This window comes from Dermacentor albipictus, chromosome 9, assembly GCF_038994185.2.
Source record: "Dermacentor albipictus isolate Rhodes 1998 colony chromosome 9, USDA_Dalb.pri_finalv2, whole genome shotgun sequence".
Taxonomy (NCBI): domain Eukaryota; kingdom Metazoa; phylum Arthropoda; class Arachnida; order Ixodida; family Ixodidae; genus Dermacentor; species Dermacentor albipictus.
This window is the reverse complement of record NC_091829.1, coordinates 129,592,024-129,613,953: the sequence shown is the minus strand read 5'-3', so window position 1 is coordinate 129,613,953 and position 21,930 is coordinate 129,592,024. Positions and strand designations below refer to the sequence as shown.

The following is a 21,930-nucleotide window of genomic DNA, read 5'->3' as shown; positions in this document are numbered from 1 at the left end:
AACATTGTGCTCCCGGATATCGCAAAGTGGTGTGATAGAAACTATTTAAGAATTAATGCCCAAGAAACGCAAGCGATCATGTTTCGCCCAAAGCATAAGGCCCTAAACCTTGAAGACAGGTTGCATTTAAAAAGTAAGGAAATTAAAATTTTAAACGACGTTAAAACACTAAGAGTTATATTTTCAGAAAATCTGCTTTGAAACAAACATGTGGAATCTCTTTGTGGAAGGCTGAACAGAATAACGGGACTGCTACATAGGCACCTACATGTTTTGCCTACCACTGTCAAACGAACTGTATATAACTCACTTTTTCTTTCTACACTAAATTATTGTCATCTAGTCTGGGCAACAAAATCAAAACAAAACATCGCTAAACTAAAATTATGTCAAAAACAAGCAATTCGTGCTGTAGCTAATCTTTCCTCCAAAGAACACACGTATAAATATTTTTACGAATACAAAATAATGCCGGTTGAATTCATTTACTCATTTCGTCTAGCATGCATGTACAGAACAACCTTGAGAAGGGAAATGTTGATTACGTAAATTTGTTTAACCTGAATTGTCGCGAAACTCCCTATAACACGAGGCATGCCGACATTTGGTTAACAAGCTTTTGTCGTACTAATTATGGACGGCAATCTGTATCCTACCGCATAGCTCATCTACTAAATACCCTAACTACAAGTGGATTAAGCCTGGATACTATGTCTCCTCGTTCTTTTTTCACTTACTTCCTCTCGCAAAATCCCGCTCTGTGATTCCTTTACATGTATTTGATTATCGTATACATATTAGTACGTATATCGGTATTAGTATACATCAGTATTAGTGTACGTATAGATGTATGTCTGCAGATATACGTATGTCGTCTATGTATATCGAGTTTGATGCGTCTGATGTCGACAATTTTGTTTTCATTTTCTTTTTAGCTGCTTTCTCACAGCTTATTCACCTTTTGTCACAGCTTATTCAGCTTTTGTCACCTTTCTTTTCATCATATTTTGTTGTTGTTTCTGCACAAAAGAAATTTACTGCCTGTACGTCCATGTTATCATTCCTTCTTTTTTTTCTTCACACTTCCTGTAAAGTGCCTAGACTTATGTTGCTATGAACCTATACTACTGCTGCACACTGTCGAATTGTACCATAGGGGGCCGGGCTTAGTCAAGCTACAGTAATGCAGCTTTTTCCCGCCACCCCCTTTCTCTCTTTGTTGGGACATGAAATAAAATTTTGATTTGGTTTGATATTTACAACTGGCACCATGGTTATGGTAACACGCTATATCTCAGCAGTCTGCATGACCGAATGAATCACACTACATGTCGCAGCACTTTACACGCGGCACATAGCACCTAAGGTGCCCACTCTTAAGCAGTTGTCTTCCCGAAGTCAATAGTTGAGGGAAATCGATTACCTTGTCTCGGCCAATGAGAATGGTCGAACTCTTCGCAGTATCGCGCCCTCGGTGTCACACTATCCGGCCGGACTCCACCGTTGATGCTGCGCCTTCGCAACCGCATATCACACAGTGACGAGGCAATCGGGAGGCAGAGGTCAACGCCGTTAACACAGATGCTGTCGGACGTCGGCTCTTTTGCAGCGAATAATGGAGCCAGGCCCTGAGGGTTTTTACCGCTTTCAGATTGGGGCAGTTGCAGGCAGATCAAATAGACTTTCTTCTCTTGCATGACAAACAGGCACGTACGCAAGATTTTTTTTAGGGGGGGGGGGGGGCAAACCAAGGTAATATTTGTATGCAAATGAGGAGGGCGCGCAGCTTTACTAGTACAAGAGGAAATAACGCCCACCATTTGCCATAAACATGCGTAAACCTGCAAAAGAGAAATGAAATAAGGTGTACCTCATATGTACACATGAATACTTTGTTTAGCGCAAAACAACAGACACAAGAAAGACGACAGGACAAGGCGCTATTATAGAGTAGCGGCTTGTGCTGTCGTCTTTCTTGTGTCTGTTGTTTTGCGCTAAACAAATTATTCATGGATTCGCACCAACTTGCCCGCCAACGCATTGTGCTGAACTTTCGCACATGTACACCTTTAAGGTACACCCCTCTTTTACTTTTCGAACAAGGAACTACGTCAAATGGATTCACCCAGGAAGGAATCGTAAAATAAAAATTACTATAGTAGAGTACAACTTAAAAAAACAGCCGTTGGCATCCAAGGCACACGGACCGCGCGGGGTTGTGTTACTGCGCCAGCCAATCACACAAGCAAACAAAATCGTCGTCATGTGGCCTTTTCAATATGGCGTCGTACTTGATACTCCCGCAGCGTCTGCTGTTCTTGAAGAGTCTTTTCATCAGCAGAAGCAATGAGGTATGCAATAGACATTGGCAACGTGTATGGAGCCTGACCATTTCATACTTTAAAAGTCTGCGGCACAGTTCATTTCAGTGCTGAATTCGTTTTACTCATGAAACTTCACTGCCAACTGAAGTGAAACTTGACAGTAAATAGTTGCAGCTAAGAAAGCGTTTTATTTAAGTTCAATAAAGAATTAGTCTTTCACCATTCCGCTATAATGGATGAATGAAAACTTACAAAATTACGCGCTCATAGCTTTATTGTTGTGATTACCGCCATTTCGGTAACAGGAAAAGTTCGAAGTACGAATTATTTATAGCCTCGCGGAGTGGCTGGCGGTTAAGAGCGCGTAGGTGGTGCTTCACTGCAGATTTAAGTTGCCATGACCGGGGGTAGTTGGAGAAGTATGGGAGAGGCATTTGCCCTGCAGTGGGCGTAAGCAGGCATATGATGATGATGATAGTGAGGTTTTTAATTAGCTCTGGAAGTATCATAGATAAATATTTGCGGAACAACCAGTTATTTTTCATTCCTCATTTACTGCTCTACCAACATTAGTTCCCAAACCGACTCGTATTATTATTTGGGAAGTTGTGTAACGACCCGTGGCCGCCAGTACCGTGCAGCCGCGTAAAGCGCAGGACGCTGCGGTTCTAGACGTACTGCGCCCACCACGGAAGGTTAGAAAAACACCCACTTAAGCACAGCAGAGAAGTTACTACGTCAGGTGGCTCGACTGATGATAACTGCACTAGACGCGTCATTGAAAACAGGCGGAATTGTTCTTCACTTCTGGTAGAGTTTTCTGTACTTCCTTTTTAAATAAAATGATGTTGATCCATAAATATTTTCATAAACAGTTAAATTTTTTAATTTTCGTTTTTCTTTCCTATTTGGCTGTTGCCTTGGCTCTCTCCCTTAGTAGATCGCTTAATTTCTCAACTCCTTGCTATTCTTGTTTCCAGTTGCCAATTTTGCACGAAAAGTGCTGTACAATTAGGGAAAAACCAGACGAGGTAATTTGTGACAGTCATATTGGTTATGGAATAAGGGTTATTGCAGGGTTTGATGATGGACGCTGTTTCGCATGATTTTATTTTCCACCTTATCTAACCCATATCGCGGGTATATGGTTCCGAGGATCTACCAGCGCCGCGACGATTGGTTCGAGGAAACAATGAAGCGAAAGGAAAAGTCAAACTCAACTGGCGTTTTCTCCGGCCGCAGCTCTTTCCACTAGCATATAGATCAGCTGACCACGAACCTAATGACTTTCCTGGTCGCTGCATGACTCTACACAAAGAAGGTTGAACTAACGAAGCAATAGCGATGCGCGTTACCGTTGAATAGATGGAGACAACTTAACGCATCTCGAGTTAATCGCTCGGGCACCGAATCGATGAGAAAATTGAAAATTGGCCGTCACATTCCAGGAGACACCAATAACTACAGCCATCGAAAAGGAGGAAAACCGGCAGCAAAATGTTGACCGCCGAATAGCTGTCAAGTCTCAACACTGATTTGGCGGCGCTTTAGGAATATGTGTGAGGAGTGGTGGCGTGGGCAGAGAGAGTGGGGTATGCCGCTTAATTTCGGGAGGGGGGGGGGGGGGCGGGGAGGCCCGGGCTCCCGTCTGGATACGTACCTGATGACACCGCAATCCCGGACACACGTGGATCCGCCATTGTCTGGTCTTGTCAGCTGTTCTATAACTTCTATGACTGTGAAGTCCAGCCTTGACGTTTGCTGTCCTTGTTTTCCCACGGCCTATGACGTTTGTGCTGTGAACTACAAACGTTCTACAGGCACTGTCTACAGTGACTTGGCAAGACTAGCGTCGTCAGTTGTGGAAAGGCTTGTGTTCTCTGAGGTAATCATTGATTACGCGTTTTTTTTGGCTAACATGTATTAATTGGTCCAGCTCACCACATTTTTGCACCTTTTCCTTGCAGCCTCCAATAGGGTATGTGTTCTTTCCTCAAGATATCTAACACTCTTTAATTGTACATGGTATTGCAATCGCCTGAGTTCACAGTGGTCGCCGCAATGTTAGTCCTCTTCTGAATTCAGGTGGTATATCGAGTACTCCTACTACAAGACAGGCGTGTGTTACACCATGGACCCAACCCACTCTGAAGTGTATCGCTCGTGCGGAGAGCCTTGGAAATACAGTGAGTATCACTCATCTCCTGCTAACATAAAGTCAAAGTTGTGCTAGGGTGCCACCGTGAAAGACGAGGCTTGTCACTGACGATTGTTGGTACAGTGAGGAATGTATATATATATATATATATATATATATATATATATATATATATATATATATATCCAAAGCAAATGACATCTCAATACTTGTTCTGTTGATAATCCTGAGGCCCCTGCCAAACACACGCAATATTACTCTCTGAGTGCCTAATGGACAACTCTTTCTTGTGTCCCAAGAATCCCAGACAGCGAAACACACTTCGACAGGCCATGTTAGACTCATTGTGCAGAAAAATCACACTTCGTATTAGAGCGCATCGTACCTATTTTTAAAGCGGGCAATAAGTAATTGGCGGAAAACTATCAGCCAATTTCCATTACATGCTCTGCGTGTAAAATGTTGGAACACATAATATCGAAACATCTGTTTGAATATATAGAAAATAACAACTTATTTTACAGTAAGCAGCATGGCTTTCGCCAACGTCTGTCAACAGTGACGCAGCTTTTTGAGGTGTCTCATGCTTTCGGCGTCGCAATTAACAACGACGAACAGATTGATGTTATTGCAATTGATTTTTCCAAAGCTTTTGACCGGGTGTGTCACACAAAACTTAGTGAGAAATTGTATAAACTTGGTGTTAATAAGCAAATTGTGAAGTGGATCCATGCGTACCTTGACATAGAAAGCAATATGTTCAAATAGCAGGCGAAAGATCATCCTCCTTACCTGTTTTATCTGGTGTGCCACATGGTTCGGTTTTAGGACTAATTTTGTTTCTGTTATATGTAAATGACATTGCTAATGATTTGCATCCTAACATTGAACTGCGTCTATTTACGAATGATTGCCTTATTTAATTTCGCGTTAAGAATGTCCAGGATCAAATGTTGTTGAAGGAATGCTTGCAAAGAATTTATGACTGGTGTGTTACGTGGGACATGAAAATTAATTTCGATAAATCAACTTACATGACTGTATCTAACAACAAAACCCCGTTTCTTTTTCTTACAGAATAAATAATAGCCCACTTCAACATGTTAGTAAGCTTAAGTATCTTGGGGTCACAATCACGCACAATTTGAATTTTAACTCACACATTGAAAACATTTGTGGTTCTGCTCAACGCAAACTCGGTCTGTTGAGGCGAAAGTTGAAAGATGCTACACCCGAGGTAAAGCTCAAGGCGTACAATACAGTTATACGGCCCACACTGGAATACGCATGTATAGTCTGGGATCCGCACCAATTTGGCTTGATAAATAAACTGGAACGAGTTCAATGACTAGCCGCAGGGTTTATCTTTAATGCTTATCAAAGGACGCAGTCTGTAACTGCGTTATTATCTCGTGCCGGTTTGCCCGAACTCGCAACGCGCAGAAAAATGTCCAGGTTGAAATTCTTGTACCAACTGTATAATAAATTCAATTTGGACTCCAGGCTATAATTGCGTCCCCCTTGACGAGTGTCCCCACGTACAGGTGGTCACCCTCATGCTGTAATGCCCTATGTGCCGCGCGTTGATGCCTTCAAATTTTCCTTTCTTGTGAAAACTGTAGTCGATTGGAACAAACTTGATGCAGATGCATTTATTGAAACGCACACAACAGAATCATTTGCGCGTACACTGTCATGTGTTTGCTGAATTCATTATTTGTTTGTTGCGCAACTGGGGTTACGTGTTTGTGGAAAATTCTTTTCCCCCACCCCTGTAACAGCCCGCAAGGGCTAACAGTATTGGAAATAAATAATTAAATAAAAAGTCACGCAGTGGACGCAGTGCAGGAACCCTTACAAAATGTAGGCGACTGACTGCCGTCTCTCGAACGATTCTCGCTACCTTCACACGATGCGTGACTATGAGGCGATGGAGGTGCCACTTCTAAATGGCTGCCACACTGGCAACATATTTTAATGCAGGCGCCACGTTCAGGCTGGCCACAGAGCTCGAAGGAGTTCCGGCCAAAGAGGCTATCATGTCCGCCCTCTTACACCAACAGGGACAGTTCACGGGCGGAGTCAGCAGTAGCGCCATGTTCCGACCCGGAAGCGCTACGTGCTAAGCGCACAACAGGTACGTCAAATCCTTTGGGATCGGCTCTGTAACCTCGCTGTAAGTAGCTTAATAGTAAACATTGCACTGAGCTTGCACACACTGCGGGCTTCGCGACCCAAGCAGTTTTTTCATCAATATACAATAAAGGTTAACACACCTGTGGACCAATATGCGGGCGTAAAACGCGCCAAAGAGCAGAATGTAAACATTTTCCTTATTTACGCTCTCTATTTGTCACCTCTTTGAGAGCCGAAACTCATAAAGAAGAATACCGGCAAGTTGGGAATTGGTGATTCCAAATTTCACGTAGGACTGGAAAGCCTTACGAAAAATACCAAGGAGTTCCATCGAGAACTAGGTCTTATGAAAAACGAGAATGAGCGACGTCGCAGGAAAAATGAAGGCTTGAGTAAACAACTGGGAATCTACGTGAAAAACTAGAATATGAACAGTACGCAACAAAGATTAACCTTGATGTAGACGGGTCTACTCTAATCCAGAATGAGGACGTGAAACCATGAAGACAATAGCGGACCGCTTGGGCTGTAAGATACACAAAGAGTGGAAATTTCTGGATAAGGCTCTGTAGCAACTGGCTGCGCGCCCAACCTTCACGTCAGCATTGTATGGGCATGCTCCCGGAATTCGTTTCACGCTTGCATCACATTCAGAGAGTTGAAGTGCTTCTTTATAGATTTGTTTCATTTCAGTAAAGGTTTGAGTTGAGAGTTCAGCGTCTGTCCTGTCGATTACTTTCATCTTGCCCCTGTCTGTATTGCGCTATTTACTCAAGAAGATATACTAAACAAGGCCAAATATCAGACAGTGATCACATTGACGCCGCAAACTGCGTGCAGTTAACAGGTAAGAAGAAATCGCACGTCGTTGGAAGTTTCAACCCATTGAAACAAACAATTTTAGTCAATGAACACCGTTGCACTGAAAATGAAATTGTTCTGAGCAAAATGCGAAGGGTTGGGTGAGAGCGGAAATTTATTTGTTAGTGTTCGAATGAGGAAAACAGAGCAATCACGTTAAATGTGTTGGGGATCGGCAGCCAGTAAGTATTGTTTAATAAACGGCAACAATTCGCTTTCTGTCACCACAGTGACAGCGTTCTTAAAATATAGAAATGTAAATAGAAAATACAATTACATTTGTCAACAGTAATGGTAACTCCAGAGTTAGTTGTGCTGGCAACACTGTCCAAGTAAACAAAGATGGCTATGACATCCACGTTCACGGCCGCTCTCTCGATTGCTGATGTGCTCACGTTTGTCGTTTCTGGTGTCGAATCGAGGTTTTTCGTCGAATCCAAAATGGTTTTTGTTGCCGATCACCTAATACAGATCGGCCTCAAGGTTTAACGGCGATGAAACCGCTGAAATAGTTCCGCTGTGCGTGCAAACGTCCAGCTTGCCCAGCAAGCCGCATCACATTTTCTCAATTGCGAAGAGCCATTCAAGCTATCCGTAGGCTAAAGAAAGGAGGTGTTTGTGCATAGCCAGTCCCCTCGAAAGGTGCAGCACTTGTTCGAGGCGTTGCTTCCCTGGTACAGGTACGATATATGCCTGTTTTTTACCTCCATAGGTAAATTCACGCTGCGACTCGTGTTGTGCTATATCACATATACCATCTCACAATATATAGGCAGTAAGTTCTGCCGTTCTTTTCAGAAGCTAAGCACAGATATTCTGCACAGACAGAACGAGGCTCAAAATTTTAATGATACCTTATGAGTGTGTCTAAGGATAAAAACAAATGATAGTTACGTTTGTTAGTCGCGCTCACGGAGGAAGACATTTAGGAGGTGAAACTCCCGTCAGCGCGAGCGAGCGCGGGCGACCAGAGGTCACAATTGTATGCGCCGACGTAGCCGTATGCAGTGGCGCCGCCATGCGGCGCGTGGAAACCGTAACGAAAAAACAAAAACAAAAATGCAGCGCCCGGGATGGCGCCTCCGACGCGCTCTCCGGTCACTTCCTCCGTGCCCGCAAAAGAAGTCAGGCGTTCGCGGCCGAACGGGAGCAACACGCTCGACCGGTTGCCCTGGCAACCGAAACAGCGGTAATTCCTTTCCAGGCCGCTAGGCGCCGATAGCATGAGAACGCCTGTAAAACCCCTTGATAATTTTAAAGTAGCGACAATCTGCTCCTCACGGCGCTTTCCTCCTCAATTCTGCTCGTCCGCCGGCTGCGCACGGCGTGCTTTTCCTCCTGGTTTCCCGCGGACGGGCCGCATGATTCTATGGAGGCGTGCTATTTTGGGCCAGTTGCGCGGCCCAGTGGGGTTGAAAATTTTGAGAAATGGTAATAATAGCATCGATAATGCTGTAGGCAACGTTTATGAGGAGGTTGGTTTTTTCTTAAAGCGATATGAATTGGGTATACCGTTGTAAAGGGAGCTTTGACGCGAGTTCTATACTGCAGACAATTTTTCTGCCACATGATCAGATGCTTTACTTCGTGCGTCTGACCTAGTATTGCTTGTGACACGTCCCTTTGTGTGTGACTTATTAAGCGAAAGGCTTAGACCTGTTTCATGGCCCCGTTGTGATCTACAGAAAATATCGCGTGACCGAAGGAAGGCGGGAAGCGAACTAAAGCATGTGCAGCCGCATTAAATAATTATTAATGATTAGCAGCGTAATAATTGATGAGTGGTTGGATTAAGATGAATTCGGGTGTATTAAGGAGTATTAAGGTGGATAAAAGTCGATGAAGGCGCATTAGGGTGGATTAAGGCGCATAAAGGAGGACTAGGTTGGATTAAGGTTGATGAAGGTGAATTAGCGTGAATGAAGGTGCGTTGAGGTGCATTAAGAACGAATATTGTGGATTAGAGTGAATCAAAGTGCATGAGGAAGGATAAGGGTGGATTAAGAAGGATTAAGGTGCATTAAGAAGGATTATCGTTGGCTAGGGTGAATTAAAGCGAACGAAGGTGGATTAGGGTGGATTGAGGAGGATTAGGGTGGACAAAGGTGGATGAATGTTGATTCGAGTTGATTAAGATTGATTAAGCACGATTATTGTGAATTAGGGTCGAATAAGTTGAATGATCGAGCATTAGGGTTGATTAAGGAGGATTAAAGTGCATTAAGGGGGGTTAGAATAGATCAAGGTCGATGGAGGTGGATTATGGTGCATTAAGGAATACGTTCGTGGATTATGGATTATGAATGAAGGAGTATTAAGGTACATGAATGTGGATTCGGTGGATTAATGTGCATTAGGAGGATTATTGTAGAATAATCGGTCTTAATACTCAATGAACCCTAATTCACCCTATTCCACCCTAATCCACATTAATGCTCCTTCATCCACCTTAATCCAGCTTAGTACTCCCAATCCACCTTAAACCAACCTAGTCAACCTACATCGCGCCTAATGCACCTTAGCCAACCCTATACGGTCTTAATCCTCCTTTATCAACCCTAATTCATCATATTCCGCCTTAATCCTTCATCCACCTTATTCATACACGTTAATCCAACTTAATCCTGCTTACTAGTCCCAATCTACTTTAATACATCGTAATCCATCTCTGTCAAACGTAATCCAGCTCGATGGTATCTAATCCACCTTAATCTACCCTAATCCATGCTCATCGGTCTTAATCTTCCTTTATAAACCCTAATTCACCTCATTACCGATTATTCGACCTTAATCTTCCTTTATACACACTAATCCTCGCTAATCCTTCTTAATGCACCCTAGTCTACCCTAATCGGTCTTAATACCCTTTCATCGACTCTTCACCCTAATCCACCATAATCTGCCTTAATCCTCCTCCACCCACCCTAATATTTGTTCATGCATGTTAATCCTTCTTAATGCACTCTAATCCACCCTAATCTTTGTCAATACACTCTTAGCAACCTTAATCCTCCCTAACCAACCTTGTGTCAATCACTAATGATTCATTAATTAACTTTGGTAATCATTCTCTTATACAGGGGTGGACGTCACCTCTGGCCTTCATTGGGTCACGTGATACCTCCAGTTGAAAACGCAACCTTGAAAAATAGAGATCTAAAGGGATTCCACCTTAAAAGTTAAAGAAACTCGATGTTGACTAGCTAACGCTCATCACCTGCAATACCGGGTATAATACACGAGTCTAATTGCCACTAATTTTTTTCAGGGCGCAAAGCAGAATCTATAATGCTGCACTTCCGACTGAACACAACAGTTAGCGACTTGCGAGGTGATGGAGCCGCCCCAGAATATTAAGCATACTGAGGACAACCGCAACAGAAAGGCTGGTGAGCAGGCCGGAAAAATGAAAAAAATAATGCAGCATTACGCGATGCTTTGCTACGAGCTATAAGAAAGAGGCCTCAGCTCGCAAACAACGCTGTTCTATGTCGGAACAAAGTTATTTCAGCCAATGTCATGCAGCCACTGCTTCCTGCGCAAGCCGTCACGCTTTCCTTGTGGTATCATAAAAATGCCATAACCATCTTGAGGCTTCTTGCTGCAATTATATGCACAACAGCTCAGCCTAGCGCTAGCACAATAAGCAGGAAACACAGCGTACAACTTTCGCTACGCCAAGCTAAAGCGCCGAGCCAGCCGTGCTCAGAAGGAAAATGGCGCGAACGAAAAAGAAAAACACAAGCAAAACTCAAGATCCGCGCGTTTCCAAGGGCAACGGCAGGGAGACCAATCGTCTTGCAGAAAAACGAGGGCAGCACTGGTTGCCGCGAGGGAACGCGCAAGGGGCGAGGAGGAGGCGAGGAGGTCGCGCGGCGGCGGCAGAGTTCAAAGAGTGTCCCTACTTTCAGATTATCAAGAGATTTTAAGCGCCTCTAAAACCCCTTAAACTTCGTAAAGTAGTGCCACGCTTTGAAGATTGCCGCCTTCTCCTCGAGTGCTCTGGCCGAAGCCAACACCGCGTCGCTATTGGACTAATGGCATCACGTGGCCCCTTGCGCCGGCTTCGTTTCTTTACAGTCACGCTTCAGTGCCATTTTTGCTCGAGAAGCGGCGCTTGTTGGCGCCATTCCTTCCATTCCTATTGTGTGTTGTTTTGATTTTGTGAACGCCTTGAAGGATGCTTTGTGGCAAGTGCAATTTCGCTTCAAGTCATTTTCTGTGACTATGACCTGCTGCGCATTAGGATGCCAATATAATTTTAGCAAAGGCAAGAATCTGTTCGCGTTACCGTCCGGTAAGCGCGACGGGTTAAGAAGAAAGACACGGCTTCACCGAATCGGGAGGGGAGAACTTCCAACCAACTTCCTCCGCGTGACTATGCGAGGTAAGTTGTGAGTCTCTCAGAGTATAGTATGTGCCAGGTTTCCGTACTGCGCTGCGGGTAATAACGTAGTAGATATCGCACAGTTCACTGTGCACGTGGTCATTTGTACGCACGCTTTAACACGATTTTTACGCAACGTCTGCTTTGTTTATATACGCACTACGTGGTCGTGTCAGTCGTATTTGGTGCGCTTAATCGTTTTGTACGCCAACCGGCTTGAGTTCGCGGGCACGCGAGTTGGCGTGCGATAACATGATTACGATATTTTAAAAATTCAGCGCAGTCCTTTTGACAAAATTTCAGTCTCGATCATGAAAGCGCCTAAGGAGAGCCACTCTGTGCATGTTGTGGTTACTTACTAGCCTTTTTCAGATAGAATAGCTTTGTTTGTCTCATTTGTTCGTGTTCCTCGTTGGCGGTCACCCGGTGGATTTGCGATACAGAGTCACCGATGAAAAGCGTGCGTGCTCTCCCGAAACCGTGTTACGCGGTGCGTTTCCCGCCGAGCGACAGCATCATAGGTAATTGAGACGTATGTGCTAATTCGCGTGAGCTTTAAAGTGTGCGAAGCTTCAGATGCAGCGGTGGAGCACTCGCAAAGAAAACGTGTGGTCGCCCACCCGTTCCCTGGCTGGTTTAGTCGCCGTTCGTGCTTAGTCGTTTGCTCGTTCGTTCGCACACTCGTTTAGTCGTTCGTTTAGTCGTTTGCTCGTTTGTTTAGTTCGCGCGCTCGTAGAGCCGTTCACTTGCTCGTGCATTCCACTATTAGTTTCTACAGTCACTATGCCTAATTGAGACGCGCTTGCTGTAGGACTCTTAGGCTGGTGCGTTTATTTACGCAATGAGACAATAAATGGTGCACATGGACTTGTGACTGCAAAGGCAAATCTGTAATGCATCTATGCTTAAAATAAACTGTTAACTTGCAACTCGAATGCCGTTTCATATGATTTTGACCTATAGAAAAAAAAAAATTCACTTGCCACAATTTCGGCCGCGTCATGCCGGGGGAATTCTTTGCGCGATCATGACTTCACTAATAAACTTATGTCTCGCAAATGTTACTTCGGGGGGGGGGGGGGGGAGTGCAACCGTCTTCAATACATGCAACTCAATGCAACTCGATTCGCGACAAGTACATCACTTAGTAAACGGACAAACCGACGCACGATGAAGTGTTATTAGTTATAAGTCATTAACCTGAGAAAAAATTACTGAAGCCCACAGTGGTATTTTTTGAGATTTAGTCAAGCATTGTTATCGCGCTCCCGCTTCGCGCACGAATGCTAAAAACTTACTTTGTTTTCTTGTGTACGCAGAGTCCCGACTCGATGATGAGCCGCGGTACTTCTCTCGACGTTGGGACGCGAGAAACATAATAGCACCAGCGCTCACCTCTGAGCCTTTGTTCGCGCTTAGATTGGCAAGCACGCACGTTGGTGGCACTGTACCTTGTATTACACTTTCCAACCTTCAGAGAAGTGATCTCCGTCAGCCTTTGTACGTCATAGCTGATACGCGCCGCGAATTCACATGGTAAGGGCGGCGCGGATTCTTCAGGCTGAGGGCTTGCTGGAAGTCAAGATGTCATTCGATCGTGAACGTGTTATTTACATTTACTTTTACATTCGCAACAAGATCTTACGACACGCCCTTGACAAATGTTGCGTACCTAATTGAAGGGCACGTGATACATTCACAGTTGCCAACGCACAGCGTTAAGACTCCTTCAGATACTTTTTTTAAGAAATTGTTACACAAAAATGAAACAAAAGCTGCCGTTACTGAATTTGTATAACCATCAGACTAGAAATTCTATGCTGTACACGAAGTTACGCGGAGCTGGAAAGCCAACGTGAACGCCTAAAGAGCACTGCCTTGCTATGCGTGCATTCACTCTGCGAAAGATCGTCTGCTGCGCTCGAGCATCGTAGGCGGCGCCACGGTCGAGGAGGGAGCGTAAAAGAGAGGAGAAACGAGAAGGAGTGAAAGCGGAGGAGAAAAGTGTCACTACTTTACGTAGTTTAAGGGGTTTTAAGTGGCTCTGCGGACTTGTGACCCTTTCTGGTCGCCGCAAACAGCGGAGTTTCCACTCCTAAATTTTTCTTGCTCCGTGGTCCGGGCGCACCTTTCCTTTCATGCTTACCCAATACGTGGGATAAGATTGTCTGTGTACGATGACTGGCGCGCGTTTGCGCTCACAGTACGCAGTGTTCAATGCAGGACCCGGGCTATCGCGAACACAGTAGACACCTGCGGCCCGTAGAAATTTCCCAAGTGCCGGTTAAGCCTGAAAAGAGAATAACAAATTGGGCCAAGTGGAGTTTCTGCCACCAGGCTTCCAAAGTGGAGCGATGGTTTTCTTTTGGGCAAAGTGACTTGTACTACGGTAAATGCATTACTTGGAAACCGATTGCGCCAGTTGTAAGAAAATTTAGCTGTGCGCACAGTACCAGAAAGCAAACTAGCCGTGCTGTGCGCAGGTCCAACGCTACCAAGCTATTTTCAGTTGCTTCGAAATTTCTTATGGGGAAATAAAGTGGCACTCACCGGGCTGAATAAAAAAGATATTCTGCTTGTGCCGCTAAACGGAAGTATGCAATGAAGATGATATGTCGCCTCCCGGCATGATATGTATGATAATAGACTTCAGACCTTCTGAAGCAGTTCTCATTCCTGCGACCGCGCCTGCAGACAAAATTACATTAACGAGAGTATGTCTGCTGCTAAAAACGTTAGTAACACTAATTCTGTGGCATAATACCATGCACAAGGAAAACCAAATGTAACCTAAGCTTACATCACTTTAATTTAATAAGTGACTGCCTATAAACTAAGTTGACTCCACGATTCGAAGCGACAGCAAGATGTTTAAAATAAATATAAATAAAGGAATTGTCTACTCGCCGTGAAGAAAGAAGCCGACCCGATTGAAGTGTTTGGAAGAAATCAGCAAGTGTCAGCCACATTTTTCTAATGCGGAAGCTTCTTATACAAATTGCTATCCGATGCGCGTCGTCTGCTTCTTTTGGGAAAAGACGCAATCATATATTTTTGTTTTTCCTTCACGATGACACGCATAAGGACACGCAACAAAAGTATTTTGACATTAACGCAGAACGTTGGGATGGTTGCTGTTGAAGCAGTTGCTGTGACATAGTAGCTAGCGCGAACAAGACTAACGGAAAGAAAGGCGGGACAGGACAGAGCGCTGGACTTCAACTAACAAACAAGCTTCATATAGAAAAACATGCAGATGCCACCGTACGCCTAAATAAATGCGACAAACGCATACACGAATGTTCCACGTAGGAGACAACCAAATGCGCGACAAAGCCGATAAACGCCCACAGCAAGCCATTACAATGTATTCACTAGGGGCCGACTTACAAAGGGTTTCGTTTGTAAGCTGTGTTTTTCATTGGCTGACCGCCTTCGCTGATAGTATGTCCTACATCACTATTGGCTGACATGAACGCTTCTAGCGTAAGAACGCTTTGTGAATACGGGCCGAAGTTCTTCTCGAGGTACGACATTTCTTTATCAGTGAGTACCAGTGATGAATGTGTTATCGCTTACGCATTTATCAGCACGGGGAGCCCTTACGTGTACATCTACGGAAATGGTCATCCAAGTGGCCAGGACCTGCTTGAGTGTTTTAGCGTTCCCGAGCTCCCTAAGCCGGTCATTCAGACCTGCCTGTTTGTCCAATATAGCACTTTCCACAGGGAAGTGCAATCTTGTATACCACCCCACATTGCAATTAACTAAACAGGTGACATGCTCCTTAGGGCATGTACCTTGACTCCCGGTGTTGTTTGCGAGGTTGCACATTCTTGCGAGCTTTAGTGGCACTGAGAAAACACCGCACTTGTTCGCCACCTCTTTTAGGCGCGGGGACACCCTGTACACCTATGGCACACCCATAGGGCGCCCGCTGGGACGTGCGTCATTGCGCCGAGAGACTGCAGGTCAGCTTTTACTTCTTTAACAAGGCCCTCAGTGAATGACCCCAAGGTGTCATTGGGATACCCGACCCTACGTAAACGGGTTGCTTGTTTCTCAACGCTGCAGGAAGCCTGGTGCACACAAGATTTAACCAGAGCAGCTCTCAGGCAGTTATTAGCTATGGCTGTTTTAACTAACTTAGAGTGCGCGAATCGGTAGACAGGCAAGTGCTTGTTGCTCCTAGGAGATTACGTCCAACAAAGAAAGCTATCATTTAGAATCGTACGAATATCTGTAGGTGACCATCAACCGGCCACTCATATGTGTTCTTAAGTCCTACTGCACACTTTTCAAGAACACCCAGAACGCGTTAAACAGCATTGCCGCTTCCCTCAGGCTTCAAACTTTTCAGCACAAGAAGAAAGTCATCGACATAACCTAAAAGACTTAGCTGCAAAAGTATTATCAAGTACCAAGAAAATTCGATTGTCAACAAGAGATAGAACAAACGACTTAAAATAGCCGCTATGCGCGAACCGCTGCACACACCGTCTCACTGGAGAAATGTGTCTTTTTTCATTGTCGAGCTTGTGCGCGGCAGCACAAGGACGATTTGAGAACTACGAGGAATTCAGCGCATGCTTGGATAGCAGTACCTCTCTCGCCTCAAGCCTGAACCGGGACCGAATGTTTCTCGGCGCGATCACTAGGTGGCGAGCGTTTACCTGGAGTCACGAATACTCTTCAGGAGGCTGGGGTCATGTAGAAATGGTGCATACGTTTTCAATCAATTATGGGGTTATACCTGCCAAAACCACTTTCTGATTATGACGCGCACGCCGTAGTGGAGGACTCCGGACTCCGGATTCGATCCCGCGACCTCTTGCTCAGCAGCCCAACACCATATAGCCACTGTGCGACCACGGCGGGTGCATACGTTTTCAGTTGTAGCTCTCGCTTGAAGTTATCGCTCGCTGTTTTCATATTAGTGCGCTGTTGAAATTTGTAATTGGGCTCTCTGTTTAGGTTATACTTTGGATTTAGGTGAAACGTAGTATTTTTTCTTCTTCTACTGTATGGGGTTTCCGCATTGTTCACGCAGTCTATTGCATTTAGTCATGCTTGCATTCAATAATTTAATTTCGCTTTACATAGTGCCTATAACTCTGCGGTTACAGAATTTCGCTTTTTGTGTTATGTTTGTGTTTTTGTGTACTAGCGTAAAAATGAGTGTATGCATGCAGTGGACCAGTGCACTCAGCCTTTAACATTCCTGCATATCAGCATACCATCTCGCCGTCTAAAAAAGTATTGCAATCGTGATGACGATGTACTTACATTAGTATTTACGTCAGCATCACATGGCGAGGTGCACATCACGTGGTGTAGGCCTCATCTCTCGCGACAGTTTGTTTTATTGGCATGTTTTACAATGTGCCTTGGCTTGTTTCCATAAAATGTATGGAATTATGTTGTTTTTCACTATTGTATTACTGCGTTCCCACTTGCTTTTGTTACAATTGCAACTGCTTTTAGTGGTTTTCCAATTTTCTAAGAATGTTGCCAAAGAAGTCATGTTGTACTAGTATAGACTGCGTATTTCTCTATGTTGTAGTTGTATAATTACTATGGTATTCCTCCCCTCTCTTATGCTTCATAACGAAGCCGGAGGGTATCATAATTAACTGAATGAATGAATGATAGAATGAATGAATGAACCGTGTAAACGCGCCTATTAGACGAGGACCAAACAAAGGACAAGACAAAGGTAGAAAAAGAAACATACGTTTCCTATGTCCTTGTTTTTTTCATCACATAGTAATTGCGTTTACAGGCTAGCAATGATGAAAAATATGCAAGGTCATCTAAACACTATTTATGAGTTGTGAATACTAAAGCATTAATGTCGAACTAAACGCCGCTGAGCGGTCTTTCGAGTTATGCGCTGTGAGTAATATTTTCCAGTTTCCTTCGGAGTACGTAACAGAGTCTTGCGATTAAATTGGTGAAGGTTATTTTTTGTGCCGTTTCTACGTTAGCATATTGGCTGTAGACAGGAATCATTTGGACGATATTGCTGAGGAATCAAGACGCCGCTGGCCACCGACGTTCTGCAGGACGAGAGACTGCGTAAGCAGTGGCGGCCACCATGGCGGCAGGCACGCGTAGCAGCTAAGCCCAAGGGGGGCGACATAGAGATGCGCACCGTGCGCAGGCTTCTGAGACCTAGACGGTGACACCCGCGCGCGCACACGTCACGCGACTGCCCCGCCGACGACCACCCGTCGGGGCGCGCTGGTGACATAGCGTCGCGGCGCTTCCCTCTCGCCTCACGCAACATCTGGGGCACTATCGCGAAAGGCGCTGCGACTCGCCCGCTTTACTACGTCGAGGCGCACTCGTGACGTGCAGCCAACGTGAATTTAGGTGCCTTTTCCCGGACTCCGGCTTTTTCGCTCAATGGGCCATTTTGTGCTTTCACATCATTAATTCTCCCAACTAGCTTCATTGAAGACGTCTCGGTATGGCGCAACTAGTACGTAGCGACATATGAAGAACAAGACACACACACCTCTTACTTCAATCGAGGACTTCCGGGAACAAGGAACAATTATAGCTTCCGCACTAGGTGCGGAAGCTATAATTGGACACCTGTCCACTCGCAGTTATAACTAAATGAGCGCTAACATTTCAAACACCGCTGAACAATCCATTCGCTACTATCACTAGTGCATGTGTAAGAAATCTCTTTCTTTCTCTGACAGTGACAATAGCATTGACGTCTTGCCCATTCATGCTTCGTTGTATGCAATAATGCGGATGCCTTCAAGGATTAGGCGGGTCAATTCACATTTTTTTTTCCTTTATTTTCATAGACAACTGCACATTCAAAGCGGGGAATGCAACCGCATTTGGGACATTCCATTTGTTCAGTTTTTCAGAGTGCTCTTAAATCCGTTCATTCACCCACCTACCAATTTGGCCAATATACGTTTTTTGATAGAATATATATGACACAAGTCCTGCATTGAGCGAACCTACTTTGGTTCTGATTCTCACATGCGTCTCTTATTTTACTACCTGGTTTACTTTCTTGGCACAGAATGACTAGATTGTTCGGCGTGAAAAAAGAACCTTCACATTTTGATATGTAGGCCAGCCTTCTTCAAATTATGTGACCGATCGTGGGCAATCGAGATCGCGGCGAACATTTTCTTCTTGTTGAACTCAGCTAGCTGGTGTTGAGGATACACTCATTTCTTATTGTGCTTCGCTGTAAAACATTTCTTCGGTCGACACCCATTTTTCAGAAACGTAACCTTGCTTAACTCGTGCAAACGGCTGTTGAAAAATGTAAGACAATAAACGGGGACACAACTTTGTTAGTGCATTGATAAAAGTAAATCTTGCTGTGGCCTCTGCAAAATGGGAATTCGCTGAATGGTATGAAAGAAGTGGCTTATTCGCTTGAGAATGGTAACGCCGGAGTGTGTGGTCTTCAGAAAACACAGGTTTACTTGGAAGATTCTGGTGGTTTCATCCAATGGCATTTCGCAGGTCACTTTCTAGATGTTTGTTGGGGAAGAGTAAGAAATTGACCTCTTTATTGTTTTGCGCTACGCATAGCGACTTCTCAACGAGGTACAAAGCTAGGCGTTTTACAGGAATCCTTGAAAATTGAACGTTAGAGCATATTAGAGTGTCGATACATTCTGAGGTCAATCTTGCTTCTTCGTCCTCAAGGCAGGCCGGCATACCTGACGCATCAAGGAGAAAAATTAATTTCTGGTCTTCGTGGCCTCTCCGACAAACTTCGGTCCAAGTTACAGGACTTGTCGAACACACTGTAAGAAGGAGTCTCTCACGAACGTAGACATTGCGAGCAGACGTCTGGCGGTTTCTTGTCAAGTGGCCCTGGAGATGCATTAGCTGATGCTGCCAAAGGCCTTCAGTGACCTGGTCAGCCTTGCGCATGTACTTCTTATATGACTGCGGGCAAAGTGTCAAACCGCTGGCACCAGGAAGTGCGGCAGAAGCACCAAGCGTACTGCCTTTCGCTTCAACGCCAACTAGACGTTGGACCTCTGTAGTAACTGGAGACCTCTTTCAATATAGGGGTGCGTCTAAATGTACAAAAATCCGTCACGTGAGCAGATTCTAGATGCCTATGGGCAGAATCGTTTGAGGACTTTTGAGAAGGCACGACGGTGGCGCAACTGATGCCGTGGCGCGTTGGTTCTCTAGCCCATGCCGACTAAGTGTTGTTCAATGGTGGTTTTGTGATCTCTTTGCAGTGGCCTGTATCTCGGCGAAAAACTTGGCAGTAGTGATGGTGTGGCATGGCGGCATTTTGTCTCGATTAATTATGGTGGTGGTTTACCCATATTTCTGTATAATTACGTTGTACTAGCTGACGGTCAAAATATTGAAGTGGCATAGCGCATCGTCAACGGAGTTCGCGAACCGGCTCAGTGGCGCTATGGGCACTTGTTTAACCAACTACGAGGGATGTTCTGCACCCTACAAGCCGGTAACTGATTGCGTCAACTGCGTGCCTGCACGAAGTGTGTGGTTTTTGTACTGTGCTTATTGAAACGAGTGGTGCAGCCGCACAGTGGTGGTGGTGGAGGGACAGAGTGGCTTCGCAGCTTGTGTTTGTGCGTTCACAGACATGTGTTCCCTTTTCGGGCTGATTGGCGGCTGTCGCAGGATTGTGGTCTGTTTCTGGCATAGTATTAAGCATACGTGCTAACGCATCACTTGTTCACGTTCCTCTTTTCTGGCTGTCATTTAGATGATGATCGAGTAGAAAACGAGACATATATGTATTCTTAGCATTAGTGTGTTTTAAGTACCGTGTATTCTGGAAGTTCTGGCAGCCTCATTATGAAGGGAGTATGGACGTAAATATATAAGGAGATCTCTGTGTACATATCAAATTTTGCGTACACATGAAACGGATCCTCTTCACGATTGATAACTGGCGACGCTACCTGTGGGAGTTAGTTACATTTTGTGGCAGCGTACTTCATTTTGTTGGACTGATGCATGGTGCCCATTCATTCCTGTACGGTAGGTATCAGAGAAAAAAAAGCCATTTTATATGATTGTTGACTCTTCACTGTTCATTCACTCAGCGCAAACGTTCTGCCGTTTCGCCCTAGTACAATAGTACGCGGTGAAGCCTGCGCAGTGTACTGCGGTGGAACATGCTGAATGTGCAGGGCGCCAGCTAGAACTCATCATTGTTGAGAACTTCCCGAACGTAGACTTTAACGGCAACTTCACAGTGACGCCAAGGGAGTGCTATTGCAGAAAGTTGGAAAACAGCAAACTCGACGCTTTAAGACGAAAAGAGCCTGTTCACACCAAGCAACTCGTCATCACCTTGTCCTCCCACAACCCCACTGAAAGTGAAGCTGCCGTTTCCTGCAACGGAGTGAACACTTGTGCCGCACACAACCCGACGATAGTAATCCGTGTCGTACCACGTGTCGTCATTTAGCTTCCTGCTAAAGTACGAGACGAAGGGCGCACCCGCGCCAACGGTATTCTGTCGAAAAGGCGTAAGTGCGACCCTAAAGCCGGGTTTTCACCAGCTGAGAGACAAGCTATCAAGAGCCTCCGGATCAGTGCCTCGCTTGTCGTCCCTCCTGGAGATAAAGGAAACTCCGTCGTGATTATCACCGGAAGTGAGTAAAACGAGAACATCAAGGATTTACTCTCAGGTGAGGATACTTCGGTCGCAATCAGAGAAAATCCCACGGTGATTCTGCAAACAAAACAGCGAAAGCTCCTATCAAAGATTTTTCATTTTGTTCCGGCACTGCACAAGCATCTCTACAATCGCCCCCTAAGTACTAACGGATCTGCACCCACAATATGCAGATTACCCAGAGTTCACATGCCAGGTGTTGCGCAAAGATCTCTCGTCGTATTCACAAGGTCATCAATGTACCGGATGCTTGGCTACCTACGCCAAGTATTCGGCCCGCTCCCCCGCAAGACAGCAATGCGCGTTCCTGATTCTTCAGACTTCGTGGAAAACATACGCAATATTTCTCCGGATGAAGACGACGTTGAGGTGCCCTTTGACGTGAAGTCGCTCTTCACAT

General features: G+C 45.0%; 2 protein-coding genes across 2 annotated transcripts in view; one reads left to right on the top strand and one right to left on the bottom strand.

The window, feature by feature from the left end:
• LOC135918849 (uncharacterized) overlaps positions 1-14,124 on the bottom strand; it is a 192,904-nt gene extending 178,780 nt beyond the window's left edge. Inside the window, exon 1 of the mRNA XM_070526427.1 lies at positions 14,013-14,124. The gene's annotated coding sequence lies outside the window, so the exon portion shown is untranslated. The remainder of the gene's footprint in view (positions 1-14,012) is intronic.
• Positions 1-21,930, top strand: part of LOC135918838 (uncharacterized) — a 337,804-nt gene that overhangs the window by 248,007 nt on the left and 67,867 nt on the right. Inside the window, exons 9-10 of the mRNA XM_065452520.2 lie at positions 4,410-4,510; positions 6,466-6,619. Coding sequence (XP_065308592.2) covers positions 4,410-4,510; positions 6,466-6,608 — 244 coding nt within the window. The 3' untranslated portion in view covers positions 6,609-6,619. The remainder of the gene's footprint in view (positions 1-4,409; positions 4,511-6,465; positions 6,620-21,930) is intronic.